The 25,749-nt window shown below is 34.9% G+C and overlaps 2 protein-coding genes across 8 annotated transcripts in view; both read right to left on the reverse strand.

Moving 5' to 3' along the window:
* klhl14 (kelch-like family member 14) overlaps nucleotides 1–7,973 on the reverse strand; it is a 34,912-nt gene extending 26,939 nt beyond the window's left edge. For 4 of the 7 annotated variants that reach the window (XM_048175036.1, XM_048175035.1, XM_048175034.1 and 1 more), the window contains exons 1-2: nucleotides 6,071–7,973; nucleotides 2,711–2,933 (exon numbers count right to left, since the gene is read on the reverse strand). Coding sequence is in view for 1 of the 7 variants with exons in the window: in XM_048175033.1 (XP_048030990.1) it covers nucleotides 6,071–6,080 (10 nt within the window). In the remaining 6 variants the exon portion in view is untranslated. The remainder of the gene's footprint in view (nucleotides 1–2,710; nucleotides 2,934–6,070) is intronic. The other 3 variants (XM_048175032.1, XM_048175030.1, XM_048175033.1) reach the window with 3 other exon arrangements.
* Nucleotides 7,974–11,838: 3,865 nt separating this feature from the next.
* LOC125257619 (coiled-coil domain-containing protein 178) overlaps nucleotides 11,839–25,749 on the reverse strand; it is a 38,946-nt gene continuing 25,035 nt past the window's right edge. The window contains exons 19-20 of the mRNA XM_048174128.1: nucleotides 20,902–21,036; nucleotides 11,839–12,530 (exon numbers count right to left, since the gene is read on the reverse strand). Coding sequence (XP_048030085.1) covers nucleotides 12,375–12,530; nucleotides 20,902–21,036 — 291 coding nt within the window. The 3' untranslated portion in view covers nucleotides 11,839–12,374. The remainder of the gene's footprint in view (nucleotides 12,531–20,901; nucleotides 21,037–25,749) is intronic.

Genomic DNA, 25,749 nt, shown 5'->3' on the forward strand with positions numbered 1-25,749 from the left:
CTTATGAGGTTTTGCATCACTGCTATTAACAAATTACTTTCACTATCAATAACAAATCTGTATCTACACCATGTTCCTGTATTTTTTCCTCTGTATGCTGACATCTTTAGCTTTTTGAAATGTTATAATGTGAGCAGCTAAGCTTTTACATCATATTTTAAAACAACGTCAAATTATTAGGAAGTGCCCCACTTTACCAGTATGCAGACATCATACACTAAACCATACAAAATGGCAGTCTAGAAAAGAATGTTGTTAGCTAGTTAGTTATAATTATTTTTTTTTCTTTGCCTGTTTGTATTATCCACCAGGCAAAGATTTTACAGCACCTCTCCTTAACCAGCTGCACTATTTAAGACGTCATTCATGTCCGAATCACAGTGTGGATGACGGTTTACCATCATAGACACTGAGGGGGACATAATTAAAAATGACCCCCCCCCCAAAATATGATATTCTTGATGCTGTTGCTGCGCTGTTTGTTGTTAGAATGACAGAACTTTTTAAAAGTTACATTTTTAGGCTGCTCTGCCTCAGCGGTCTAAAAGCGCTCATCCCTGTTAAAATGATTGAGATGGCCAATCAAATCGAAGAAGGTGGGGCTTAACGTTCACAGAAGGCGAGAGTGCTTTCCAATGCAACGCTTAGTTTTAGCAGTGAAAGAGTGCATGGTAAGATGTAAGTAGCTAAACGTTTAATATTTGAGGACTGTTTTACCATAGTAATGTTCAGCAACTGGTATTAAAGGATTAGTTCACTTTCAAATAAAATTTTCCTGATAATTTACTCACCCCCATCATCCAAGATGTTCATGTCTTTCTTTCTTCAGTCGAAAAGAAATGAAGGTTTTTGATGAAAACATTCCAGGATTTTTCTCCATATAGTGGACTTCAATGGAGCCCAAACAGTTGAAGGTCAAAATTACAGTTTCAGTGCAGCTTCAAAGGGCTTTAAACGATGCCAGACGAGGAATAAGGGTCTTATCTAGCGAAAAGATCGGTCATTTTCGAAAAAAATGCAACTGTATATGCTTTATAAACACAAAATATCGCCTTGCATGTGCTTCCGCTTTCCGTATTCTTCAAAAAGCTTACGCTGTATGTCCTACACCTTCCCTATTCAACTTGTGGAAAAAAACAAACAAACAAAAAAAAACCTAAAAAAAAAAACTGGCACCATGTTCGTTCCGTAAGTTGAATAGGGAAGGCGTAGGACATACGGCGTAAGCTTTTTGAAGAATACGGAAAGCGGAAGCACGTGCAAGGCGATCATTTGTGTTTATAAAGCATTTACAGTTGTATTTTTTTGAAAATGACCGATCATTTTGTTAGATAAGTCCCTTATTCCTCGTCTGGTATCGTTTAAAGTCCTTTGAAGCTGCACTGAAACTGTAATTTTGACCTTCAACCGTTTGGAGTCCATTGAAGTCCACTATAAGGAGAAAAATCCTGGAATGTTTTCATCAAAAACCTTAATTTCTTTTCGACTGAAGAAAGAAAGATATGAACATCTTGGATGACATGGGGGTGAGTAAATTATCAGGAAAATTTTATTTGAAAGTGAACTAATCCTTTAATACCCAGTGATGCAAACTACTCAACTTTTTTTTTAATAAAATTTCACAGTTTTGAATTGAAAGTATGCTATTATTTACATGATTCATGTATTTCATAACTGAATGTGATGAGACAAGAAATGTTTTGCGTATTTTTAAATATTGGACATATGAATAAGTGTGAATTTGTGTGCATTTCAAAATAAAATATAATTTGCAAACAATTTAAATTGATTACTTTATAACTACAACAGACCTGGAACTTTTACCATTCGTATTTTTTTTTTCTTTTTTCACTTAAATCCCTTTTAATCCTTTAATTCCTTAAACAAGAAACAAACAAAAATACCCCCACCCCCTGGCAAAAAAAAAAAAAAAGTGTATATATATATATATATATATATATACACACACACACACACTACAGAAGAAATTAATATATATTTAATATATTTTTAATATAAGTTTTTTTTTTTAAATCCCCAGAATAATATGGTTTAAAGAATACAAAAATAATATATTAAATTATAATTATATACAGTATAATAAAGTTAAAATAATAGTTTTAATAAATAGAATGTTTAATAAAATTAATATAGGTCCTTAATAAATTATCATTCAGGGCTAACAGGGCTAACTAACTAAATAAATAAATAAATCATTTATTTATTTATTACTATATTAAATATACAGAATTTATATATATATATATATATATATATATATATATATATATATATATATATATATATATATATATATATATATATCCTTCAAACATATTTTTTTCAGCTACTTGCCTAGGAAACATTTCTCATTTTTGTTTAGTTTAAGTTGAAGTAAAATAACTAATTTTAATTGTATAATTGCTGTGATATGCTAATATGTGGTGTATATTCTGTAACTGTCAGTGAGAACGTGAGATATCTGGATAATATCTGAGGAACATACTGAGACTGCGGCCCACAGGGGTGTTGATTAGGTGTGGAAGTTAGGCGCATTGTGTCTCCATCACATATGGGGTTCTAATGGGCGACTCCCGGACCAGGTGGGCCCTGGTGTTTAGAGACCTGCAGACGATCACTCATGACAAAGAAAACAGCAGAAGAAGAGAGAGAGAAAACGAGAGGGAGGTATCAGGGTAGTGGGGTGTACCTTAGGGAGCAGCTGGGCAGCTAGGACAGAGGCATGATGGGATACTGGAGGAACACTGGCATGTGTGTGTTTGCACGTGTGTGTGCCACTAGCGGGTAGCCACCCTCAGGGTTGGCAGCGGCGAAGGAGCCGTGTGCGCTGGAGCGGCCGTGGACGCAGTGGCGCGATCACCTGGGGAAGGTAAAGCCAGCGGAGCAGAGCTGATGCTTATTTCTGGGGAGAACTGGGAGATTTTATTCGTTAAAGCGGCACCCAAACACTCTCAGCCTCAAAAATATATATAAACAATTCGAACAAAGAAAACCACGTGGGAATTGGAAGTATGAACAGAATCAGATGCTAAATGATTATAAGAATATGTGATCTGAGGTTGATCATGCAAGTTTATCTGAAACAAAACATTCTTATGTAAAATGCAGAATTCAACATAAAAATATTTGTAAAAATAGTTTTTACCAATGTGTTTTAGCTTCTAAATTGGGTATAGATGCATAAATACTGTATATTTAATATAGTATTTATATTAATGATCATTAATAATTAATAATCATTTGTATATTTAACACTTATTAACATGCTGATTAAAAGTTTGAGTCAGTAAGATTTTTTTCCTGAAATAAATTAATACTTTTTTTCCAGCAAGCATGCACTAAATTGATCAAAAGTGACAATAAGGACATTTAAAATGTTACAAAATATTTTTATTTCAAATAAATGCTGTTATTTTGAACGTTCTGTTCATCAAAGAATTATGAAAAACAAATGTATTCATAATTTCCACAAAAATCTGAAGCAGCACAACATGTTTTCAACATTGATAATAATCAGAAATGTTTCTTGAGCAGCAAATCAGCATATTAGAATGATTTCTGAAGGATCATGTGACTCTGAAAAATCACAGGAATAAATTACATAATTTCTTTAAAATTGTAATAATATAATGGTATAAAAAGTATAATGCAACAATATTACTGTTGCAGTTTCAGGGTCGGCGTCATGGGGGCATTTGCGTGTCATGCTCTCCCAAATATACACACACTTACACCAACCTATATACACACACACACACACACACACTTATCGTCCTTACACAGCTATAACACAACCCTTATTACATCTAAAGTAGCATCATCGCCCTCCTTTTGCTAATCTTACACCAACATTCGAGTCAAAAACAGACATTCGCAGTCTTTAATTTCTCTCCGCTCTTTTGTTCCGATGCCAGCGGTTCCCCCTTTGAAAATGTGCTTTCTGTCTAATATGGTCAGCGCCACACAATTACTCCCTCCACTGAAAAGTGAAACAAACGCAGGGCATGCAGAGCATTTTGCATTATCTGCGCTCCTTGGATAGTCTAACAATAATAACTGTAAGACAACGTCAAGCCGAGGCTGCCAAGCTCAGCTTGCACTTATTAGAACTTCAGAAATGAAGTTTGAGGTGAAATGGAGGGCTAAAAACTGTTGGATTCAGGAATTCTGCAATGGATTTTTAGAAGAATATTAATGCATATACAGTCAAACCAAAATGTATTCAGACACCTTGAACATTTAATTCATTAATACCGTTTATTCACTATAGTTTAAAAAAATGGTAATAAAATATGACAAGATCTCAGAGTTAAACTGTGTCAGAAAAAATTAATCCTAATTATGTCAGATAACACTGAAGCAAAACATGGTCAGGTCAAAGTGTCTGAATCATTTTTGGTTCCAAATTTTTATCAATTTTACTGGTAGTCCACTGTGTGAAGAGTTTTTGGGTATAATATATCACAGCTTACTTTATTTTGCTATCCTCACTTACATACTGTAAATGAACTAAAGTGTCCTGCACCCACTAGTAAAAATATATCAAAAATATAAAAAATGTCTGAATAATTTTTGGTTCGACTGTATATGTAAATATAATGTACAGGGCGGACTTAAAAGGGAAACCCTAGTAACTTTTATCCTGTACCACCAAAACACTGATTTTGTGACATTCACATCTGAATTTGGAAGATTTTAAGCTGTAACTGTGTATGAAATATGCAAAACACAGAATATATATATATATATATATATATATATATATAGATTTTCTTATCTGGCCGATAACGATTAAAAATGAACATATATCGGTCGATACCGATATGGTGGCCAATATATCGTGCATCCCTAATTACATTACTTTTTAAAATACTCATAATCAGACTACATTTAATTTTTATCGATTTCATGATTACTTAATATTCACAAAATGGCAGTAAATTATTCAGAATTCATTGACTCTCCCTAATTATTCTTTTTTATCTATTAAATTTTGTGGATATGCACTCCGACCGGCCACTAGTCAGGTGACTATAATTACATGGAAAATTGAGACGCCACACAGCATAAACAAATAATTTTAGTTTTATTTTAATTGTTTTTATTTTCAAATTATGTATATCTTTGATTTGATTTTTTTTAATTACGTATTTCTTGTAATTTAACTTATGATTTAATTATTAGCTTTTCATAAATCTATGAACCCCCTGCAGTTCCTTCACAACCCTAATATAACGTAATGTTTAATGCACTTCATGTTGTTCATAACAAAAAAGGATAAATCTTTCTTTCGCTTTGGATTTTTTATAAATATGGTATAAGATTATAGTATTTAAATCAACGTAATAAACAAGTTGTATCAAAAGTAATCTAAAAGTAATCAAAAAGTAGTCAGATTACATTACCTAAAATGTGTAATGTAATAGGTTACGTTACTAGCTACAATTAATTTTTTCTGACACAGTTTAACTCTGAGATCTTGTCATATTTTATTACCATTTTTTAAACTATAGTGAATAAACTGTATTAATGAATGAAATGTTCAAGGTGTCTGAATAAATTTTGGTTTGACTGTATATATAACACACTACTAGAATTTAATTGAAAAATTGAAATAAATGCACCATAAAATTGGTCCATACAACCTGTGTGCCAAGCCTTCTGTAGCCATAAAATATTTTTTGTCAGGAAAATTTAAGTCTTCCCTCAGCCATAGCTCTCAAATCTCATTCAAAAAGACATTTGGCATCACTGACGTCAAACTCGGCTCAATAATCTTCTGAACGACCACAATTGAGATTTGAGTGCTTTAGCGGAAGGAAAGATTTTCATGATAAAATGACACAAATTTCAGTGTATTCCTCACAGAAAGCTATCGGACGCCTACAGCGGACTTCTTTTATGGTGCTTTTGTCATCTTATACTACAAAAAAACTACTTGGGTTGTTTTGAACAACTTGAAATGAGAATTTTACCCCAAAAACATTCAGCAATATGATTATGAGAAAAGAGTAAAGCTTATTTATGAGAGTGAGTGTTCATAACATACCTTTTTGCATCCGTCCAATCAAAATCAGTCTCTGCTAAATTGCTCATCAGATATTACATATGAACGTCACATGTTAATGACATCTGTAATGAGAAAACACAGATATTACACTACATCCACAATCACATTAGGCCCAAACCTACACAGTACGCATTTATTGTCACAGTGCAAGTATTAATAAAGAGATTTTGTCAAACGTAACTCGTGTTTAATTGCCGTCAGGGCGGTTTGACTGAATCCGTCCTTCAGCATCTGCATTGCTGAGCTTCTCTCCCCCTCTTTTTCTTCATCTCCGTCTCATATCTTTCCCCCTACTGCACCCATCGAATTGGCACCAAACCCTTCAAGATGTCCCCAGCAGGCTCTTGCTTCGCTGGCCGCGTAGTAGACTGTGTGGTTTCCTTTAAACAGCTGTAATTTGTATTTCCAATCACTGTGCTGATTTCTGCTCATTATATTGCTGTTTCACACCGGTAAGTGAGCAAAAGTTTGGATTGATTGACTCTAATTAACTAAAAAACGTTCCGAGCCAGGGGTTTATTACCATGCTAGCTAGCCACAAATGTCAGAGACTTTCACAAATTATTATCCTGTTAAGATGAATGTGTGGGGAGGCAGGGAAGTGTGGAGACAAAGAGAACATATATTATTTTCATGACGAATTTGTTTATCGCTCTTCTTTTTTTTTCTCACATTTTCAGGTGTCTTATTTTCCAATTAAATACACACAGACTCAGCATCTGTACACATTTCAAGGGTTGTCATCGCCTCGTGTTGCGGCATGAAGCCTGCATGAGTACAAGTGTGTACGTCTTGTAATTATGATCTCTGTTATTGAATTGGCCGTCAGAATATTATAAATCTGACACTGAAAAGTCTAGCTTTAATCATGCATTCAATCTGATTTAACTTAAAGATGAAGTGTGTAATTTCTGCAGCGCTAGCGTCACCGAATTGCGAAAACGACGACTGTATTCAAACACATTTCCCGAAAACTTTCCCAATGACTAGCTTACAGCCGTCTTTTCATATCATATACAATAATATTACACATTATACCTTTAACTGTGACCTCAAATCGGTCAAATCACAACTCGCTTAAATTCGTCTTCATTTTGGCTTAGAAAAGCTAGTGTTCAATACAGCATCTGTGTATGCGTAATAGAGTCGTCTGACGGTTGCTAACCCACTGTAAGGTTTGATGCATGTTTCTGTTGAAATTAATGGCAGTGGTGTTTCCTGGCCTGGTGTCATTTATTTCACAGGATTGATTGGAGGCTGGAAGAGCAGACAAATGTGTTTGGGAAGTGTTCTAATTTAAAATATGGCTGCCTGACCTGGAAGAGAAAGCAAAGAGACAATCCATCCTTCAAAAACATGACCCGGGTGTCCGAGGTGCCAACAAAGTTTACTGCACAAACAAAGAGTGCATGATATGAAGCACAGCAATACAACAAGACAATTGTGCATAAATATATCCTCAATATGCAGTCATGTGTTGCTATACGTTAAACCTGAATTTAATATGGCTACTCTGCTGAAGCTTAGACTATACTAAATCAAAAATCCATGTGATATAGAGCCAAACCACGGATAAGGAGTGTGCCACTACACTGTAAACTGTTATCACAACATTTTTTCTTTTGTCAAACCAACTAAGATAGTTAATGTGGTTCAGATAACATAATATTTTGAGTTTCTGTTGATTAAATCAATCGCCTTCATTGTATTAACTCAAATTTTTAATTTCAATGAACTCAAAATTAAGGCAACCAGGTAACTTACGTTTTTAAGTTAAACCAACAATTCTTTTTTACAGTGTAGTTGCAACAATTGGATTTGCCATCTATTTGAGTGGCCCAAATGGCTGTTTTCAATAATATTTATAATTAAAATGTAAAACATATTAATAATAAATATATTATTATTATTATTAAATAAATAATAAAATAATAATATGTAATTATTTATTGAACATTGGCATTTTATCTGGCTGTTTAATAAATTAAATTATTATTTTTAATTATTAATATAATAACAGTAACAATTTTCATTATTATATTATTGTTATTAATAATAAATTATTTATTGAACATATCTGACTGTTTATGAACTGATTTCAAGTTTCTAATAAATGATTTTATAATAATTAAGTTTCAAATAAGTTATTATTATTAACAAATAAATATTTATTATATATTTAATAATAATAAACAATAATTTTTTATCTGACTGTTTAATTTAATTCAAACAAGTTTTATATATTATTATGATTAGTAGTAGTAGTACTTGTAATAATAATAATAATAATAATAATAAATTATGAAACATTGGCATCCTTATCTCACTGTTTAACATCTTTTGAATAAATTACTAGTATTAATTATTAATATAATAATTATCATTATTATTATGGTTATTGTTATTAATAATGGATTATTTATTGAACATATCTGACTCTTTATTAATTGTTTCAAGTTTCTAATAAATGATTATACAATAATTAAGTTTCAAATAAATTATTATTATTAATTATTAATATAATAACAACAGTTATCATTATTGTTATTAATAATACATTATTTATTAAAGATATCTGACTCTTTATTAACTGCTTTCAAGTTTCTAATAAATGGTTATATAATAATAATAATCGGTAAACAATCAAAAATCCATGTGACGCAGAGCCAAACCGCGGCTAATGTGTGTGTGCACTAGTGATAACAATTGGAATTGCATTCTTTTTGATTGGCCCAAATGGCAGTTTTTTAATCCTATTTATAAATACATTTTAAAATTAAAAAATAATATAATTATTATTAATAATAATAAATTAACAATATAACATTAATGTGATCATCATCACAACAAATAAATCTTCTATCAAGTAATACAGTTCATTAACTTAACTGTAGTCAGTTTACAGTTGATAAGCAAAATATCAAAGTTCATTCAATGAATGAACGGCACATTACTATAAAACTCAATACGTGTGCGTAGATTTGCTATAACGTGGTTTTGTTCATGGCTCATCCAGTCAAATTTTACAGCCAGAGCTATTCATTGTATAATATTGTCTTTTTCCACCTTTATACTGTGACTACAGCAGGACTAGTTAGTGCTGTTCTGCTGACCACAGGAAGTATGAGTCCAGTTGCTGCCCATTATTATCCACTGCAAATGCAGAAGGGCGGGACACTCATCCACTCTGGCAGTCTCAAAGGTGCCAAAGGAGCTCTTTCACTGGGTTTAAAGAGAAATAGTATGTCTCTCAGTCATCCATTAAGTTCACTGTCTGTATTCTCGGTTTAAAAAAGTTGTATTGCTGTCATGGGAGTATGTATGCTTCTGGGCCCATTCATTCATGTCAAATGAATCCTATAACACTTTGCAGGGAATATATGTCATTTCCACATCTACATAATCAACCCAAAACTGTCACAGCTATACACACTTCAAAATAAAGCTTGATTGCAGCATCTTAAGTTCTTATCATCAGCTATTTTTCTACTGTATGTGGGTCTTAAGTTGCTTTATGTTTCTTAAAAGAGAGTTTTAAAAGTGCTTGATTCTAACTGGAACCTTTATTTTAAAGATTATATAAGATTTGGGATGTTTAATAAGTTGCATTGCAATTTACACTTTATAATAAGGTCTAATTTTTAACATGACTTTAACTAATGTTAAAAATTAGACCTTATTGTGAAGTGTTATAGATTTAAATAATAATAATAATAAAAAAACTGATCAATATCCCAAGACTTTCATTTTTTATCTTTGTTAATATTAGTTAGCTAAAATTATTAACTGATTAAGTTGGTGGATAGTGCATTAACTACATGCAATTTTTTTATTTTAAAAATATACAGACCTTTTCAAATTTCTGGGATACGAAAGTCGTCATAGTTTGGTCAACTTCTACTGGTGAACGGAAACTACAACAAATATAATTTTAGCACTCACATTTGCTCAAATTTCAAAAGAAAAACAATCCATGATAGCATTTCTAAATGAAAATATTTTTTCCTAGCTAGATTCAGGATGTTAATAACTGTTAATAACATGTCATCACAGTCTATGAAAAGCCCCATTAGTAAATGTTGAAATTAACATCAATCAGATTAAAGGCACAGTATGTAAGTTTGGCCACTAGAGGTCAAATATTCAAAACAATAACAAAGGATTTGATGACGCAGTGAATAAGCATGGAATCATGGGAGTTGTCATCTTCAGCTCCACAGCTGATGGAAAGCAATCCGACAGGACTCAGGCAGAAATCATGGTCATGGATGAGCTAATGTATTAAAGTTTTATTAAAGTTACTGTGGTATGAAGCAGGGCGGGGCCGAGATCCATGGGAGCGGAACGAGCTCTGGAAGGATATAAGATGGAATGACGACAGAGGACCAGGACATTTTATGTTGCTGTTTTTATTTTGCGTATATGCCGCAGTCGGCCACTGCCACTCCTTTCGTTTTGTTGTTTATGTATATTTTACGATTAAAGTTATGTTTAACGTCCGCCTCCTTCTTACCTGAACTTGAACTTTGTTACTCATACGGGTCAGTTTATTCGATGAATTAAAATTATGGGGTAACGCAGCACTGTTTTACTTGGTCAAAACAATCATACTAAAATACTTTGAGTGTGTTAAAAGTAGTTATGTGCGTTCGCTCGTGGCTGGTATGAAACATTTGATATATCACACTTAGAATATCATATTAATAAAACCTGGATGACTTGTGCTGGTAAATGGAATGCAATTAATTTTAAAATATATTGTATGGTGGAAAAAATGGTGTATTACTGTTACTACAAACAAAGCTCTTTCTGATTATGCTATGTTAACCACTTGACAAAATAGCATTGTCTCTGAGGCATGGAACAAACATGTTACTCGTGTAAATTAACAAAACGAGAGATTTAAACAATAACAATGACGAGTTTTCTGTCGATAAAGGTCTCCAAACAGTTAATCGCCTGTCTAATAAAATGCATAACATATCAAAGCATCTTTGGTGTTTTTATGGAAATCGAGGGTAACGCGGAAGTGACGTAATTGAGAGGTGATGCAATGACGAAGGCCGTTACACTGGTTAAAATAGCTGATTTCTCTGGATTTAAGCATTTTTGAAAACATTTGGGATGATGTAAGTACACAAGGCAACAAAATATATAACATTGTTCTAGTGGCTTTTAATCCAAAAATCATACATATTGTGCCTTTAATGAACATGAGTATTGTTTATTGTTAGTCTGTCTTAACTAATGATAACAAATAAGGCCTTATTGAGAAGTTTTACTCAACAATCTAACGGATAATCCCAATTATACCAAATATTCCAACAAGGATGTCACTTTTTAATGTCTTTACTTAGCTATGAGATTTCGGTCAGATGTAACTGACATTTCATTAATAATTTAGTTATTTTACATCTCACCAGAGGAGGCACAACAAAACACAAGGGTAAAATAATAAAATGTAAAAAGGCGCATACACCAAAACATCAAAATGAAAACTCATTTTTGTAAATGAAACCTATTTGTCGATAGAGCACATCAGTCTTGTGAAGCGGGGTAAATTAGAAGGCTTGCGTTTCGGTGGGGTTGTGCAGAATGCCAGTGGGTAGCGTTCACACAACATCCCTCTGTGCATACTATTTACCCCTGGATTGCTTCAGGCTAATGTCTCAATAATTTTCCCTCTTTTTTTTTTTTTTTCGCAGGTCCTTCCCACAAAGGACTTGACTAATGATCCATGGACAAAATGAAGCATTCAAATTTATTCATTAATCATTCATCTCCAGCTCATTGAAAATGCTAAACTTCCACAAAATTAAGATTGAATATTGAAAAGTGATTGAGGGAGACAGCTCTCTGAGGAGACAGGAAAAGAGAGGATAAACAAGCCAAAAAGGAGGGAAAAAATGACAAAGGACGCAGAGCGAGAGGCGGTCGAGACCGACCCGAGCCTGGTTAGGGTTACGCAGGTATACTATCCGCTAGTTAAGGTCAGAGGGGTTTAAGTAGGTGTAATTAGATCCAAGAATCTAGAGAAGCGTAGAATTTCTGTCAACACAGCCCCCTAATTATTCTCTTTTCCAATTAATGGTGACATAGATTAATTATCTGATGAGGCAAAGCCAATTGCAATCATTCACCCCGCTAAAATTAGATCATTCCTGACAGTAGCATGAAAGTCACCTGCTTCATTGTTATGGATTGGGCCGTGAGCGTCGGACAAGGGAGAGAGTGAAGCATGCTGGGGGTTTAAGTAAGTTGTCTGGCGCAGGTGAGCGTCCAATTACTCCGCTATCTGAACTGTAGGCATCTTCCTGCTCGATCCGACGGCATCTGCGATGGGTCTGTTTGCTTGCTGCGGGACATGGCTGGTAGTTGAGTCATCTGTCAGCGAGAGCAGGAACTCAGAGAGGTGCTGGATTGCTTTTGACAACTCCTCCTGTTTAAACAGGCAAGCAAATGGAATCAATGAGTGTTGGCTAATGCAGTACAAAAACCTGTAGTGGAGCGGGAGCTTCGGTCCCACATAAATCTATAGTACTTGGAAAGCCCAGTATATTTGGTCACCAATATATGTTGTGTTAAATAGCTTAATTAGCAGTGCCATTCAATTTAAAGGCAATTTAAATATATGCACTACACAGTAGTGGGGGGTGAGGGGGTGGGGGGTCAGCAAGATTTTTTTTTTTCTGGGGAAAAAAAATCTATACATGTATTTAGAAAGGATGCATAAAGTTGATCAAAAGTAATAGTAAAGATATTTATAATTTTTTCTATTTCAAATAAATGCTGTTCTTTTGAACTTTCTATTCATCAAAGAATCCTGAAAAAAAGCATCACATTTTCCAAAAAAATATTAAGCAGCACAAATGTTTTCAACACTGATAATAAGAAATAATAAAATAAAAATAAAAATAAGAAAAATTTAAATGTATAACAATAGAAAACAGCTATTTTAAATTGCAATAATATTGCACAATATTACCTTTTTTTATTGTATTTTTATGTATGTACTGTATTTATGTGTATATATATATATATATATATATATATATATATATATATGTTTTAGAGATGCACTGATATATCGGCCAATAATCGGTAAAACAGACGATAGTCAGGGCCGATATATCCTGTCAATCAAAAGATGGCAGGAAAATGCACTGAATTTGTGAAAAAAAATGTAGTTTGATGTTCAATATTAATAGTAATTATATGAATTAATAACATTCAGAAAGTTAAGAAATATTAATTTAATCTTCAGAATGTAGTTAATGTGTGTTAATATTAATTTGAGTAACGTCTTTATGTTTATAACTGATATCAGTTACTCCGAAACAAGTTGATGAAATGGAGACAAAGTTTTTATTTGCATTTCTTTCAAAATATTATAATTAAAAATATAATGACTATTAAAGGGATAGTTCACCCAAAAATGAAAATTTGATGTTTATCTGCTTACCCCCAGAGCATCCAAGATGTAGGTGTCTTTGTTTCTTCAGTAGAACACAATTGATGATTTTTAACTGCAACCGCTGCCGTCTGTCAGTGGTATAATGCAAGTCAGCGGGAACTTGGACTATAAGAGTAAATAAAACACGACAGACAAATCCAAATTAAACCCTGTGGCTCGTGACGACACATTGATGTCTTAAGACACGAAATGATCGGTGTGTGAGAAACTGAACAGTATTTATATCATTTTTTACCTCTAATACACCACTATGTCCAATGGCATTCATCACTCGATTCGTTTGGTCTGATCACGCTCTGACAGCGGCAGTGATGTCTCGCGCATATACTTCAATGAGCGCCAGACATCACTGCCGTTGTCAGAGCGTGATCAGACCAAACGAATCGAGTGATGAATGCCGTTGGACATAGTGGTGTATTAGAGGTAAAAAATGATATAAATACTGTTCGGTTTCTCGCACAAACCGATCGTTTCTTGTCTTAGGACATCAATGTGTCGTCACGAGCTGCAGGGTTTAATTTAGACTTGTCTAAGCAAGTTTTATTTACTCTTATTGTAGAAGTTCCCATCCACTAGCATTATTTGACTGACAGACGGCAACGGTTGGAGTTAAAAATCATAATTTGTGTTCTACTGAACAAACAAAGTCACCTACATCTTGGATGCTCTGGGGGTAAGCAGATAAACATCAAATTTTCATTTTTGGGTGAACTATCCCTTTAATTATAATGAAATAATCATTAATTTAAAAGAAGGTATAAAAGGCAGGAACCCCAAACTATCTGTATTGTTATCGGTATTGGCAGATATATCTCTGAATAATCGGCTATCGGTATCGGTGGAGAAATTTAGTATCGGTGCACCTATTATATACAGTACTGTGCAAAAATCTTAGGCACGTCAGTATTTTCACCCCCCAAAAAAGGTTTTAAGCCAGTTATTTATATCTTTTGCTGTAGTGTGTCAATAGGAAATATCCGTTCACATTTCCAAACATTCATTTTGCCATTAATTGTAATAATCCAGTGAGCTTTTTGAATACACAAGGAGTCTGACAACAGCCGGTGCTCCACATGGAGATCTGATCTCACCATCATCGAATCCGTCTGTGATTACATGAAGAAACAGATGAAACTGAGACAAACTAAATCCAGAAGAACTGTGGAAACATCTCCAAGAGATTTTAAGAAATCTGCCTCCAAAGCTACCTGAAAAATGATGCCCAAGTATACCTGGACAAGAGCTGTTTTAAATGCAAAGGGTGGTCACACAAAATATTGTTTTGATTCAGTTAATATAAGTTAATTGATAAATAAAATCTATTTATAACAGTATTTTTTAAAAACATCCTCACTTTACAGCATTTTTACACAAGTGCCTAAAACTCTTAACAGTACTGTATCTTTGCAAGCAGGTTTCTTCAAGCATCTTAGAGACACGGCCACAGTTCTCCTGGATTTAGTTTGTCTCAGTTTCATCTGTTTCTTCATGTAATCACAGACGGATTCGATGATGGTGAGATCAGATCACTGTGTGGAGCACCGGCTGTTGTCAGACTCCTTGTGTATTCAAAAATGTCACTGGATTATTATAATTAATGGCAAAATGAATGTTTGGAAATGTGAACGGATATTTCCTATTGACACACTACAGCAAAAGATACAAATAACTGGCTTAAAACCGTTTTTGGGGGGTGAAAATACTGACGTGCCTAAGACATTTGCACAGTACTGTATATATATATATATATATATATATATATATATATTATATTATATATTATATATTATATATATTATATATATATATATATATATATATATATATATATATATATATATATATACAATATTATAATATACAAATACTAAATATATTATATTAATACAAAAGGGTTGTCTGTAAAACAGATTAGATATGGCATTTACTAGTCAAACTTTGACCGATTCCAAGAAACCTATAAAAATGCGACACTGACCAATTGAGACACTTTTATTTTGTACTGTACGACAGGAGATTGAGAAAGACAAAACAAAGGAACGAGAAAGACGGTGTGCGCCACACTCCTGGTGAACTGTGCGTGTGGGTTCAGTGCATGCCTGTTTTAAAAAACCTCAGCAACCAGTTTTTCTATTAAACTGCCTTGCACTGTCAACCAGCTTGGGAACTGAGCTGGCCTAGCCATGCAGAAATTTTCTGACTAACAATTATATCAGAAACAAGATCTTGGATTACGGTCCCTCGAGAGCAGCGCAGTGGGCGTTCGCTCCAATTATTACTGGCCATTCACAACTCTCCACCCTGCTCTCTGTTGTTAGCAATTGTCAATTATGCTATCCCTGGTGTAAACTTGCATAACCCGGAACTGAGTGCCCAATCTTGCAGCGGCATTACGAGATGACAGGCTTGTACGCTTTCTCTATTTCGTTTAACTCTTCCCCCCATCTCTCTACTTCAGTAGAGTTGCTTGGAAGCAGTCAATTGTTCCTCAGGAAGACACAGGGACAAATCAGTGGAACTAGTTTTTGCAACCTGCAACCCTCGGCAGCTGAGGTTCCTCATGAGTAGATGGGTGGACATGTTTTGCTTGTGGTATCTTAGGGAAAGTGTTCGGACAGAATCAGCATTGATAAAGTCTTTGCACACAGGGCACTGCGATACTTTAAAGGGTTAGTTCACCCAAAAATAAAAATTCTGTCATTAATTACTCACCCTCAAGTCGTTCCAAACCTGTAAGACTTTTTTAATCTTTTTGATTAAATCTGAGAACTTTCTGTCCCTCCATAGACAGCTACGCAGCGAACACTTTGATGCTTCAAAAAGTTCATAAAGAGATCGTAAAAATAATCCATATGAATTGAGCGGTTTAGTCCAAATTTTTTGAAGAGACTCAATAAATTTATATGATGAAAAGATTGAATTTAGGCTTTTATTCACAGTTTTATCTAGTAATGTATTAGACAAAACTGTTAAAAAGAGATAATGCTGCCATTCTCAGCGCAGTCAAATTAAAAGCCTGGGGCACCGTCAAAATAAAAGTCCCGCTTCTAACACATCGGCCAAAAAGCAAAACTTGTCGGCCGGTGCTGATATTTAAAAAATGCTAAATGTCGGCCTTGGAGATATATCGGTCGACCACAGGCTCAAACATACATGGTTCTATTACAATGCTGGCTGTCAAAACACATCACAAATTCAGTGTGATGAAGTTTGTCAATCACAGCAGTGGGCATTTACTTGTGTTTCTGAAAGAGTTAATGCCCCTTGAAATGAAGTGTTTGTTACAAATAAAGTGAATTCTTTTTACAAATATTTACATTTTTTTTTATGAAAAACACTTTGATAACTTCATAAGCTAACCTCCAGAAACATAATATAAAGATCTGAAAATGCATTTCATGAGCCCTTTAAAGTATCTTCTTGAACAAACTGTCAGTTTATTTACTTAACCCTCTACCGCATAGTGTTGCCATATGGCAACATACTCTTTGTGTTCATTTCCTTGCCACCGTCTCTTTAAGAGAACATTCTCGTTTTTTTTTGGTGGTAAGAGAAGACCTTAGTTTAGCCAATGATGTGCTTTGGTTAAGTCACATAACATTTTTTTTTTTGTGGCGCGATTTCTGACAGACTGCCGTCTTTTGTCGGTAGTTGCTGAAAGCAAACTAAAACGTCAGTAACAAACAAGGACCCGCCCATGTCACATTCACAAAAAAATTGTTAAAATCATCTCAGGTAAGTTATGACGACATATTCACCACTAAAAAAAGTTTTTATGAAATTAGTTTTTGGTAAATTGCTAAAATGTCTGTGTTGCCATATGGCAACACTGTGCAATAATGGAATGACGTTATTATAATAGGTTAGCTTGCTAGCAAAGGCCAGCTGCAGTCTGTTAAGATGTAACAATAATAACATTAATGCTAGTGATATAATGTTGATTAGTCATATGTTAAGGACTGCCATAGCATTTGTATTATGGATTAAATCAACATCAGAGACCTGCCACCAAAGCCAGTACTACTGGCCCAGACTTACCACTGGCCTACCATTGGGTCTCAAAAAGGCAGGTGCAAGTGGATGTAAGTGTATTGTTAGGGTGAAGTGCACCAAATGTGATGTGTACATGTGCCTCACCTCTGAAAAAAAAATGCTTTTTGAAGTTTCGTACAGAAAAAAGGTGAAGTTTCAAGGATTATGGGGGGTTCATGTTCATAACCTTCCTCTCATAAGATTGCGTAATGTTGAATTTTCATGAACTGCAATGTTTTAGGTTTTATGTCAATGTTTTATGATACATGATGATACGTATTATATTTGTTTTTAACTGTCTACATTTGCATTTTTAATAATATTCATGAAAAACGTAATTAAATTCAAAGAATATAAAGCATTATTGAGCAAAAGAGAATGGAATAAATAAAAGTCCAAGATGTTGGAAAATATGTATAAGGTGTTGTTTATATTTACTACTAAAGCTTATAATAGCAGCATTTGATTCAATACAAACAACATTTCTGAGGAAAAATATCAACTATATACACTTACACTTATTCTAAATTATTACCACTATTGCGCTTTGTTGCCATATGGCAGCATATCATAAAGTACCTTAAAATAATATTTTTTTCCAATTTTTTTTTTTACAGCACTTCAAAGTTAAGCCATTCTAAGAAAAGAAACAGCATCAAATATTTTTTCTATAGATTTATCATAATGTGTGCGGTAGAGGGTTAAAGGTGTGAGTCTTCAGTCTTGTTCAAACAGCAACTTACAGTAGCATCTCGAATACTGTCTGTATGAACATTCAACGCGAGTCAAGCCCATAACAGTAACAATAGTGACAGTGACCAAAGTAATATCAAAGATGACGACATCCATAAAACTGGAAAGTCTTATCACTTTCGATATGACAAGAGTCCAATAGAGTCACGAGTTCATCCATCAAATCTTCATTAAACTGCAGCAGCTTTCATATCTGGGTGGAGAGTGGAGCATTTGAGTCACACGAAACTGACAGGAACAGCTCTGGAGGAGAACAGTGACTATCTAAAACTCTCAGATGATGCACAGCTTATATCTCCGTCGCTTCAAGTTACCGAAAGTGAAACCACACAAGAACACACACACGTTACACAGTGCGGGTTTTCCAAGAATGTGGCTGTGAGTCCTGATATGCGGTTGTCACTCCCGTACATAACTGAACTGTGTGTGAACGTAACCATATTAAGGACTCAAATACAGGTCTGACCCCTGTTCATGATACTCCAAATACATGCAGAGTAATACATTTTCATCTACTTCAGTGTCTGATTTGTTGTCGTAAAAACTTGGCTGTTTTCAAGCGTGCAAAATAAAGAACAATTATTGTCTGCAAAGTGATAACTGTTGAGATATTACGAATGAACGTAAATATCTTCCCAGAGCCCAAGAGGACCCCCTTGTCAAAGAGACCGGGACAACATTCCCGGATGTCCCTCTGACAACGGCCCTGAATATATTAGTGTTTTGAAATATGGAAATATGACTAGAAAACTTGTATGGCTAGAACACAGCTGTTTGTGGCATTACCAAGATGGCTTCCAGTTGAACTGACTTGCTTTAAAAAGGTTGTGTTCAATCCGGAAAGAAAATCTTTAATCATTTGTATCAAATAGTACTGCTGATGGAGACAGATGGAGATATTATTTTGGATGATTTATTCCTCTCTTAAATACTTTTCATTAATCTTTTGCTCAAATATGTTCGGCTCATCTTTCTAGATTTTTGTCATCTACTAAAATTGCATATTTAATTACCTCATAATATCATGAGGGGGCCCCAGGCAGGGTCAGAGGCCCTCCACAGCCCCTATGTCCCATATGCCAGTGTCTGTCTGGCCATTGTATGGTAGTTTGCTGCACAATACAAAGACAATAACAATAGGAAGCTGTGACAAACTAGACTTTCTAATACCAAAAGCCTTTAAAACCTAAGGTTAGCAACTACACGATTCCCATAGTTTTGGGTCATTTGAGAATGGTGCCGCTTTATTGCTATGTCTTGCTCTACCGTTATTTCACAATGTAAAGTCTCTTATACACAATGCTAGTCTGTGTCTGGGGGAGGAGATCAACACAGAGCTGTGACAAAGTTTAGAGTAAGGCTGCTCCTTTTGTCCTTCACACTCGGAGGAGCTTGAAGAACTCCTCGTCTTCATGCTCCATTCACCAGCCTGACTTCCAGAGCTGGCCTCCCCTGACTGAGCCACAAACACACCGCCGTTCACCTCATTATAAGCACGCATAGCACACCTTCCACTGAGACCAAATGCCTTTTGTTTTAGATCATTCAAACATTGGGGTTGCATTAATCCAATATAGAAATAATGTTCAATACAAACCTAATTTCATTCTTTATATAAATGTAATTTTAAATGTAATTTTACAGTATATAAACATACTAGACGGACTCAAGTCTCGCTGTTTTTTCAGCACCTTACGCCATGATCACCAAATTTTTAAGATGTCCTACTGTATGTGAAAGGCAGCGAGTTGACACACAAACCCGCCTCCCTTACTCACACATTTCATTTGCTCCGGATGAATATTGTTGCCGTTACAAGGATTGAATTTCGAGGTGGGATTGCGCGTATGGCGCATAATTTTACCAAATCCTGCAGATTTTGTGCTCACACCTAAAGTGTGCACACATAAAGCCGCCTCTCAGTACTAAATTGAGCTCTTTTTCGCCATTTATTGTGCTTAAACAGTCAAATACACAAAAAATAATGTCAAAATGTCTGTCTTCAGTATTCATGTAAACACAGTCAGTTAGGTTTTAAGTGAACGTAAACAGTTGAGAAAGAAAACGCATGTGTAACAGTATATTGGATCCGTGCATCAGGTCTTAAAGTGACAGCAGCCTAATATACCTGCTGCCAAATTATGAAGATATTAGATATTTATCTGCCATATAGATATATCTTGATATATATATGTTTCAATGTCAAAATTGTGGCCAGTGAAAATGAGTGGCTAGCTAACTTTGGAAAACTACTAGCCACAGTGGATGGTGAGGAAAAAAGTTAATGTCAAGACCTGATTGTATGGCAGTGTGCACACTCTGCCAAACATCTCCTTTTGTGTTTCATGGAAGAAAGACATGATGAGGGTGAGTAAATAATAATTGAATTTTAATTTTGGGGTGAAATATTCCTTTAAGGACCAACCTCATCTTAACCTCAACAAGCATTACCCTGAATGGGACCCATTGTAGTATATAGTGCAATACTTACAAATAGTGTTGTGTGTGTGTATATGTGTGTGTGTTTGTAGGGGTACTAAAGAGCCCATACCTGGAGGGCTTTCATTTTCTGGTTGTTCTGGTTGGAGAGGGTCTGGAAGCGGGCCAGCTCTGCCTGGCTGTAGACGCTGCGGTGTTTGAAGTATTTTAGCATGGCTTTGTGCATCCTCTTCTGCAACAAAGAAAGCTGAGGAAGAAAGAAAGAAAGAAAGAAAGAGGAGAGAGAGAGAGAGAGAGAGAAAAAAGAGGGGGAATTGGTAAGGCAGGAGAGGAAATTAATGGCAGTGTTCAAGAAGAATGATGGAGGGGAATAGAGAAAGCAGTCAATAGCCCATTCTGCAGTACACGGGGCTGACAGGAATTTCACAGTCTCTTGCTCTCCCTGCCCACTCATGTGCACTGGGCGGAAACCAGTCACATCTGGCTGCCAGGATGGGGGGTTAATTTTCTCTAAATGCTTCAGCGGTTTTGTTCTAGCTCAGGCAAACTCGGTGACTGCAAAGCTGATGAGTAAAATATTTCGACTTCACTCACTTTAACTTTATACCAATCCCCTCCAGACATATTTTACACATACACAAAAAGTCATGAACCCCCTGCCGCAACGAGAAATTATTCCGAGTATACTGGAAAAAAAGAAAAAAAAAATTGAGAGAGAGAGAGAGAGTGTGTGTATATGTTTGTGTGTGTGTGAGAGAGAGAGATTAGAGAAGAAAGAAAGAAAGAAAGCATGCTGCTCTCTTTATTATTTGTGCAGTTTTCCAGAAAAAAAGGGGGTTTCAATTCAGAGGGATGTCGTCCCTTGTTTCGCCCCATCTCTTCTCTCTTCCTTTAAGCTTATCATTGCTTGGCAATGTGTTCTTCGGAGCATGAAAAAACTAAAGCGAATTAGCTCAGCCTTTAACTGAACGAGTACAAAAAAATGTCCTTTATGGAGCTGTGTCAAAAAAACTGTACCATCCTATTAATGCTACAAGTAACAATAGTTACAATATACTGTAGAAAGAAATGTGCAAACGAAATATCAAAAAGACTCCGGTCAAAGTGATGCAAGACACTAACCTCATTTATGCGCTCTTTTGCTTATCCAGTATCTGTAAAACACACTTGCTTCTCTTGTAACAACCCAACTTTCAAGATGTATACAATGCAATTTCTGTTAGGCCTTCAGGGTTACAATAGCAAACCTGCCACCAACCTTTTGTTTACAAGCATTAAGCTGATTCTGGATGTTTAGGTAGGCCCATAGTTTGTACATTTTACCACTGCAAGGGGGCGCTCTAGCTCTCTCATTCAGACTAAACCAGCAAATCCAACTAAACTGGCAAAATGCCAGTACATCATTGTATATGTTAACCTGTATTTTATATAAGTAATATGTTGATGTTGAGGACATAGTTGCAGTGTCTATAGTCAATTGATAAAAGTGCAAAACAAAGAAGTTTGTCAGCATAACCAAAGGATGCCACAGAAAACCACATAAATAATTAAGTGCCATCTGTCACTAGCACACTAATGCAGAAATTACAAATTTTCATTTTTTGGGTGAAATATTCCTAATCATATTTTTTGCAATTTCTATATTCTTTCTTTTCTGTTTTGTGTAAACCTTAATGCTAAAAATAATTAATTGGTTTGAGTAGGGTAAACTTAATCAAATTAACTTTTATGAGTATTTAGAACTTCAAAAAACTGAAACATTTTAAGTAATCAAAATTGTGAGTTTTATGAACTTGTTTCTTTTAATTTAGACAAAATTAAATGTAACTGAAACTGGGCTGGGATTTCTATTTCCCAGCATGCTTTGCTATGACACTCGAGAGGGAGAGTAATGTTGCGTCCCAGTTCGCCTACTTATACTACGCACCAAAAGTATGTACTGTTTTTGTGAAGAAAAAGTACAAACTTTTGAGTGTGTAGCAGAAGCTTTGGGACATACTACTTCGTCATTGCGTCTTTAACGGATGTTCTGTAATTTAGTTACACAACCTGTAACCGACTAAACTACCCTGTCAATCATCTTGTCACAGTTAAAATCCTCCACATTCAATTTAATTGAATTTCCTACTGTTTCGTAGAGAAATTTAGTTGCATGTTGATCTGCCAGTCATGGGTCTTTCATGTGGAGATCTCTACTCATCTTTGCATAATGATGCATTTAAAAGTTGATGACCAAACGCATCATTATAAAAGTTCACAATGCTGTTGCAGATGAAATATAATGTGGATAACATTTAATAAATATTTTTTTGTTTTATCTTTACCTTAAACGCTCTGCTTAATCGTCGGTCTCGCACATCTGTCATGTTTGTAGTTTTTTAACACTTTTTATTCGTGTTTGTAGTTCTAATCGAATCCTCGTCCACAGCGCAATGGGTTGTGGGCAATATTAGCCGTTAGAGAGTGCACTGATCTGCACTTCGGATTCTAACCGGAAAAAGTAGACCATCCGGGTATCTTTGGAATACTCATTTCAACATACTACGATTTGGGACACACTAATTCTATTTTCGAATACTATTTAGGATGGATAGTATGCGAATTGGGACGCGGCATAAATGCTAAAATTAGGTGCTGTATAATATTTTTTGTGCAAGATTAATGTTAAGTGGGAGATTTAGTAGTTTAATGTTTTGCTATACTAATTTAGAAGATTTTCTGTTATGTTGGCTTTTTTGGGGGGTTACCATCATTGTGACAAGTGGAGCATGAGCTTGGTTTAAGAACAGATATATGTTAAATGTTCTATTATATTGCTGTACTCATTAGCAATTGCTATGCTAATTGTTACCATTTAGCAAGTTAACATTTATTAAATTAGCTGGTTAAAGCTAGCCAAGTTTCCATTGCTAAAAATATTTAAAGGTGCAGTATGTAGAATTTCTGTCCGCTAGAGGTCTATTCAAAACAAAGGCGTAGTTTGATGACGCCAAGTTTGAGCGCAGAATCTTGGGACATGTGGTCTTCACCTCAACGGACGGTACAAAAGAATAGGGATAAGACTCGGGAAGAAATCATGTTCATGGATGCAATTATTAACGTTATTGTAGTATGAAGCAGAGCAGGACTGAGTGTTGTGGGAGCTGAACGAGGCCGCTGGAGCGATTGCACAACACACGCCTAACGAGCAGCGGAACTTTTATTATGACACGGTCGCTGGCGCTACTTCCACTTTTCCGGTCATGAGTATGAGGTAACGCAGCTCTGTTTATAATATAAGATACATTTGAGAGTGTTGAAAATTATGTTATAAAGTTACTCTGTGCGTTCGGTCGGCGGCTGCTGTGAGACACTTGTTTGAGACACACTGCAGTAAGCTGATCAATTTTAGAATATCATATTAAATGCTGGATGGCTTGTGTTGATAAATGGCATGCAATTCATTTTAAAACATACTGTATGATGGAGAAAATGCTGTATTACTGTTACTAAAAATAAAGCTGCATTTGATTATGCTATGTTAGCTACTTCACAAAACAGTGTTTTCTCTGAGGCATTGTAAAGCATGGTACTCGCAAAAAATCAAGAAAATTAGATTTAAACAATAAGACTAAACGTGTTGAGCTATATAACAACAATTAGTTTTCTGTCTATAAATATATCAGAGCAGTTGTTCCCTTGTCTATTAAAACGTGCAATATATTAAAGCGTCTTTGGTGTTTCCATGGTTTCTACCAAATAAAACCGAGGCAGACCAAGGGCTTAACGCGGGTATGACACAATTGACAGTCCACTCCTCACACGTCCCGCAATACTCTCAATAATTGCAATATTCTCACGATTTACAAATAGTTGGAATCCTTTGGGATATTGTAAGTACTCAAGTGAACAAAACATATAGCACTGGCCTAGTGATTTTTAGATATTTTACTGCAAAAATCTTACATATTGCACCTTTAAGTTGAGATTACATTATATTTTAAGTTAAATGTATGAATTAGCTTACTCAAATATTTCAAGTTAAGAGCACTTAAAATGTATGAGCTAGTTCAGCTTTCATTTCTTAACTTAAAAATTTTGATTACCTCAAATTTTTTGAGCTTTGCCAACTTAATCAGGTTTACAGTGTTTTCTATTTTATATTGCAGTTAACATTTAATGTTATTACAAGTATACTGTAATTCTAATGCGAATTTATGCTAAATTACATATTCAACTATTCAGACTTTAGCAAGGTTTCACTAACATATAGCCACATAAACAGTGCTTTGAAGCACCTTCTGAATCTATTTCTCGTGATAAATGTGGTGTGTCACAGTTTCATACATATGAAGCAGGTGTTTTAATAGACATCTGATAAATATACAGTCTATTCAGACTATTCATAATGGACCCTACACATACTCGGCATGGCATGGAAAACCTTTCAAAAATGTTAAGCTGTCATAAGAATCCATATTTAATTGAGCGCAGCTTGGCCTACATGTCCTTACAGCTACGTATAGAACTTTAAGAAGAGCTCATCGTAAACCTCTAAGAGATGCGACTACATCCGCTCTGAAGGAGAGAAAGCCGCAGCAGTCTGCAAATAAACAACAAACTGTAAAAAGGCTGAATACTGAGTAAAAGAAAATCAGGCTTTGATCATGACCGTGGAGAATCCCGTCCACAGGATTTGCCTTTTGCATGCATTTCTCACTTGATAACATTCATGTAGTTAGATGAGGAGTTGTACGAGTATTAGTCTTTTGGGGAACAAACAATGTGTCTTGCTCTTCAGTAGAGTTTTACCATCAGCGGTAGAATAACAAATCATATTAAAATGATCTACAGCTAAAAAAAAGTGCTATATACTTTAAGTGACAGATTATGTGTAAATCAGTATAACTAGTAATAATCTCTAGCAACAACAATGCAATGGTACCAGAACAATAACAAGCCGTAGACTAATGTCATGTAT

Source organism: Megalobrama amblycephala, linkage group LG22 (assembly GCF_018812025.1).
Source record: "Megalobrama amblycephala isolate DHTTF-2021 linkage group LG22, ASM1881202v1, whole genome shotgun sequence".
Taxonomy (NCBI): domain Eukaryota; kingdom Metazoa; phylum Chordata; class Actinopteri; order Cypriniformes; family Xenocyprididae; genus Megalobrama; species Megalobrama amblycephala.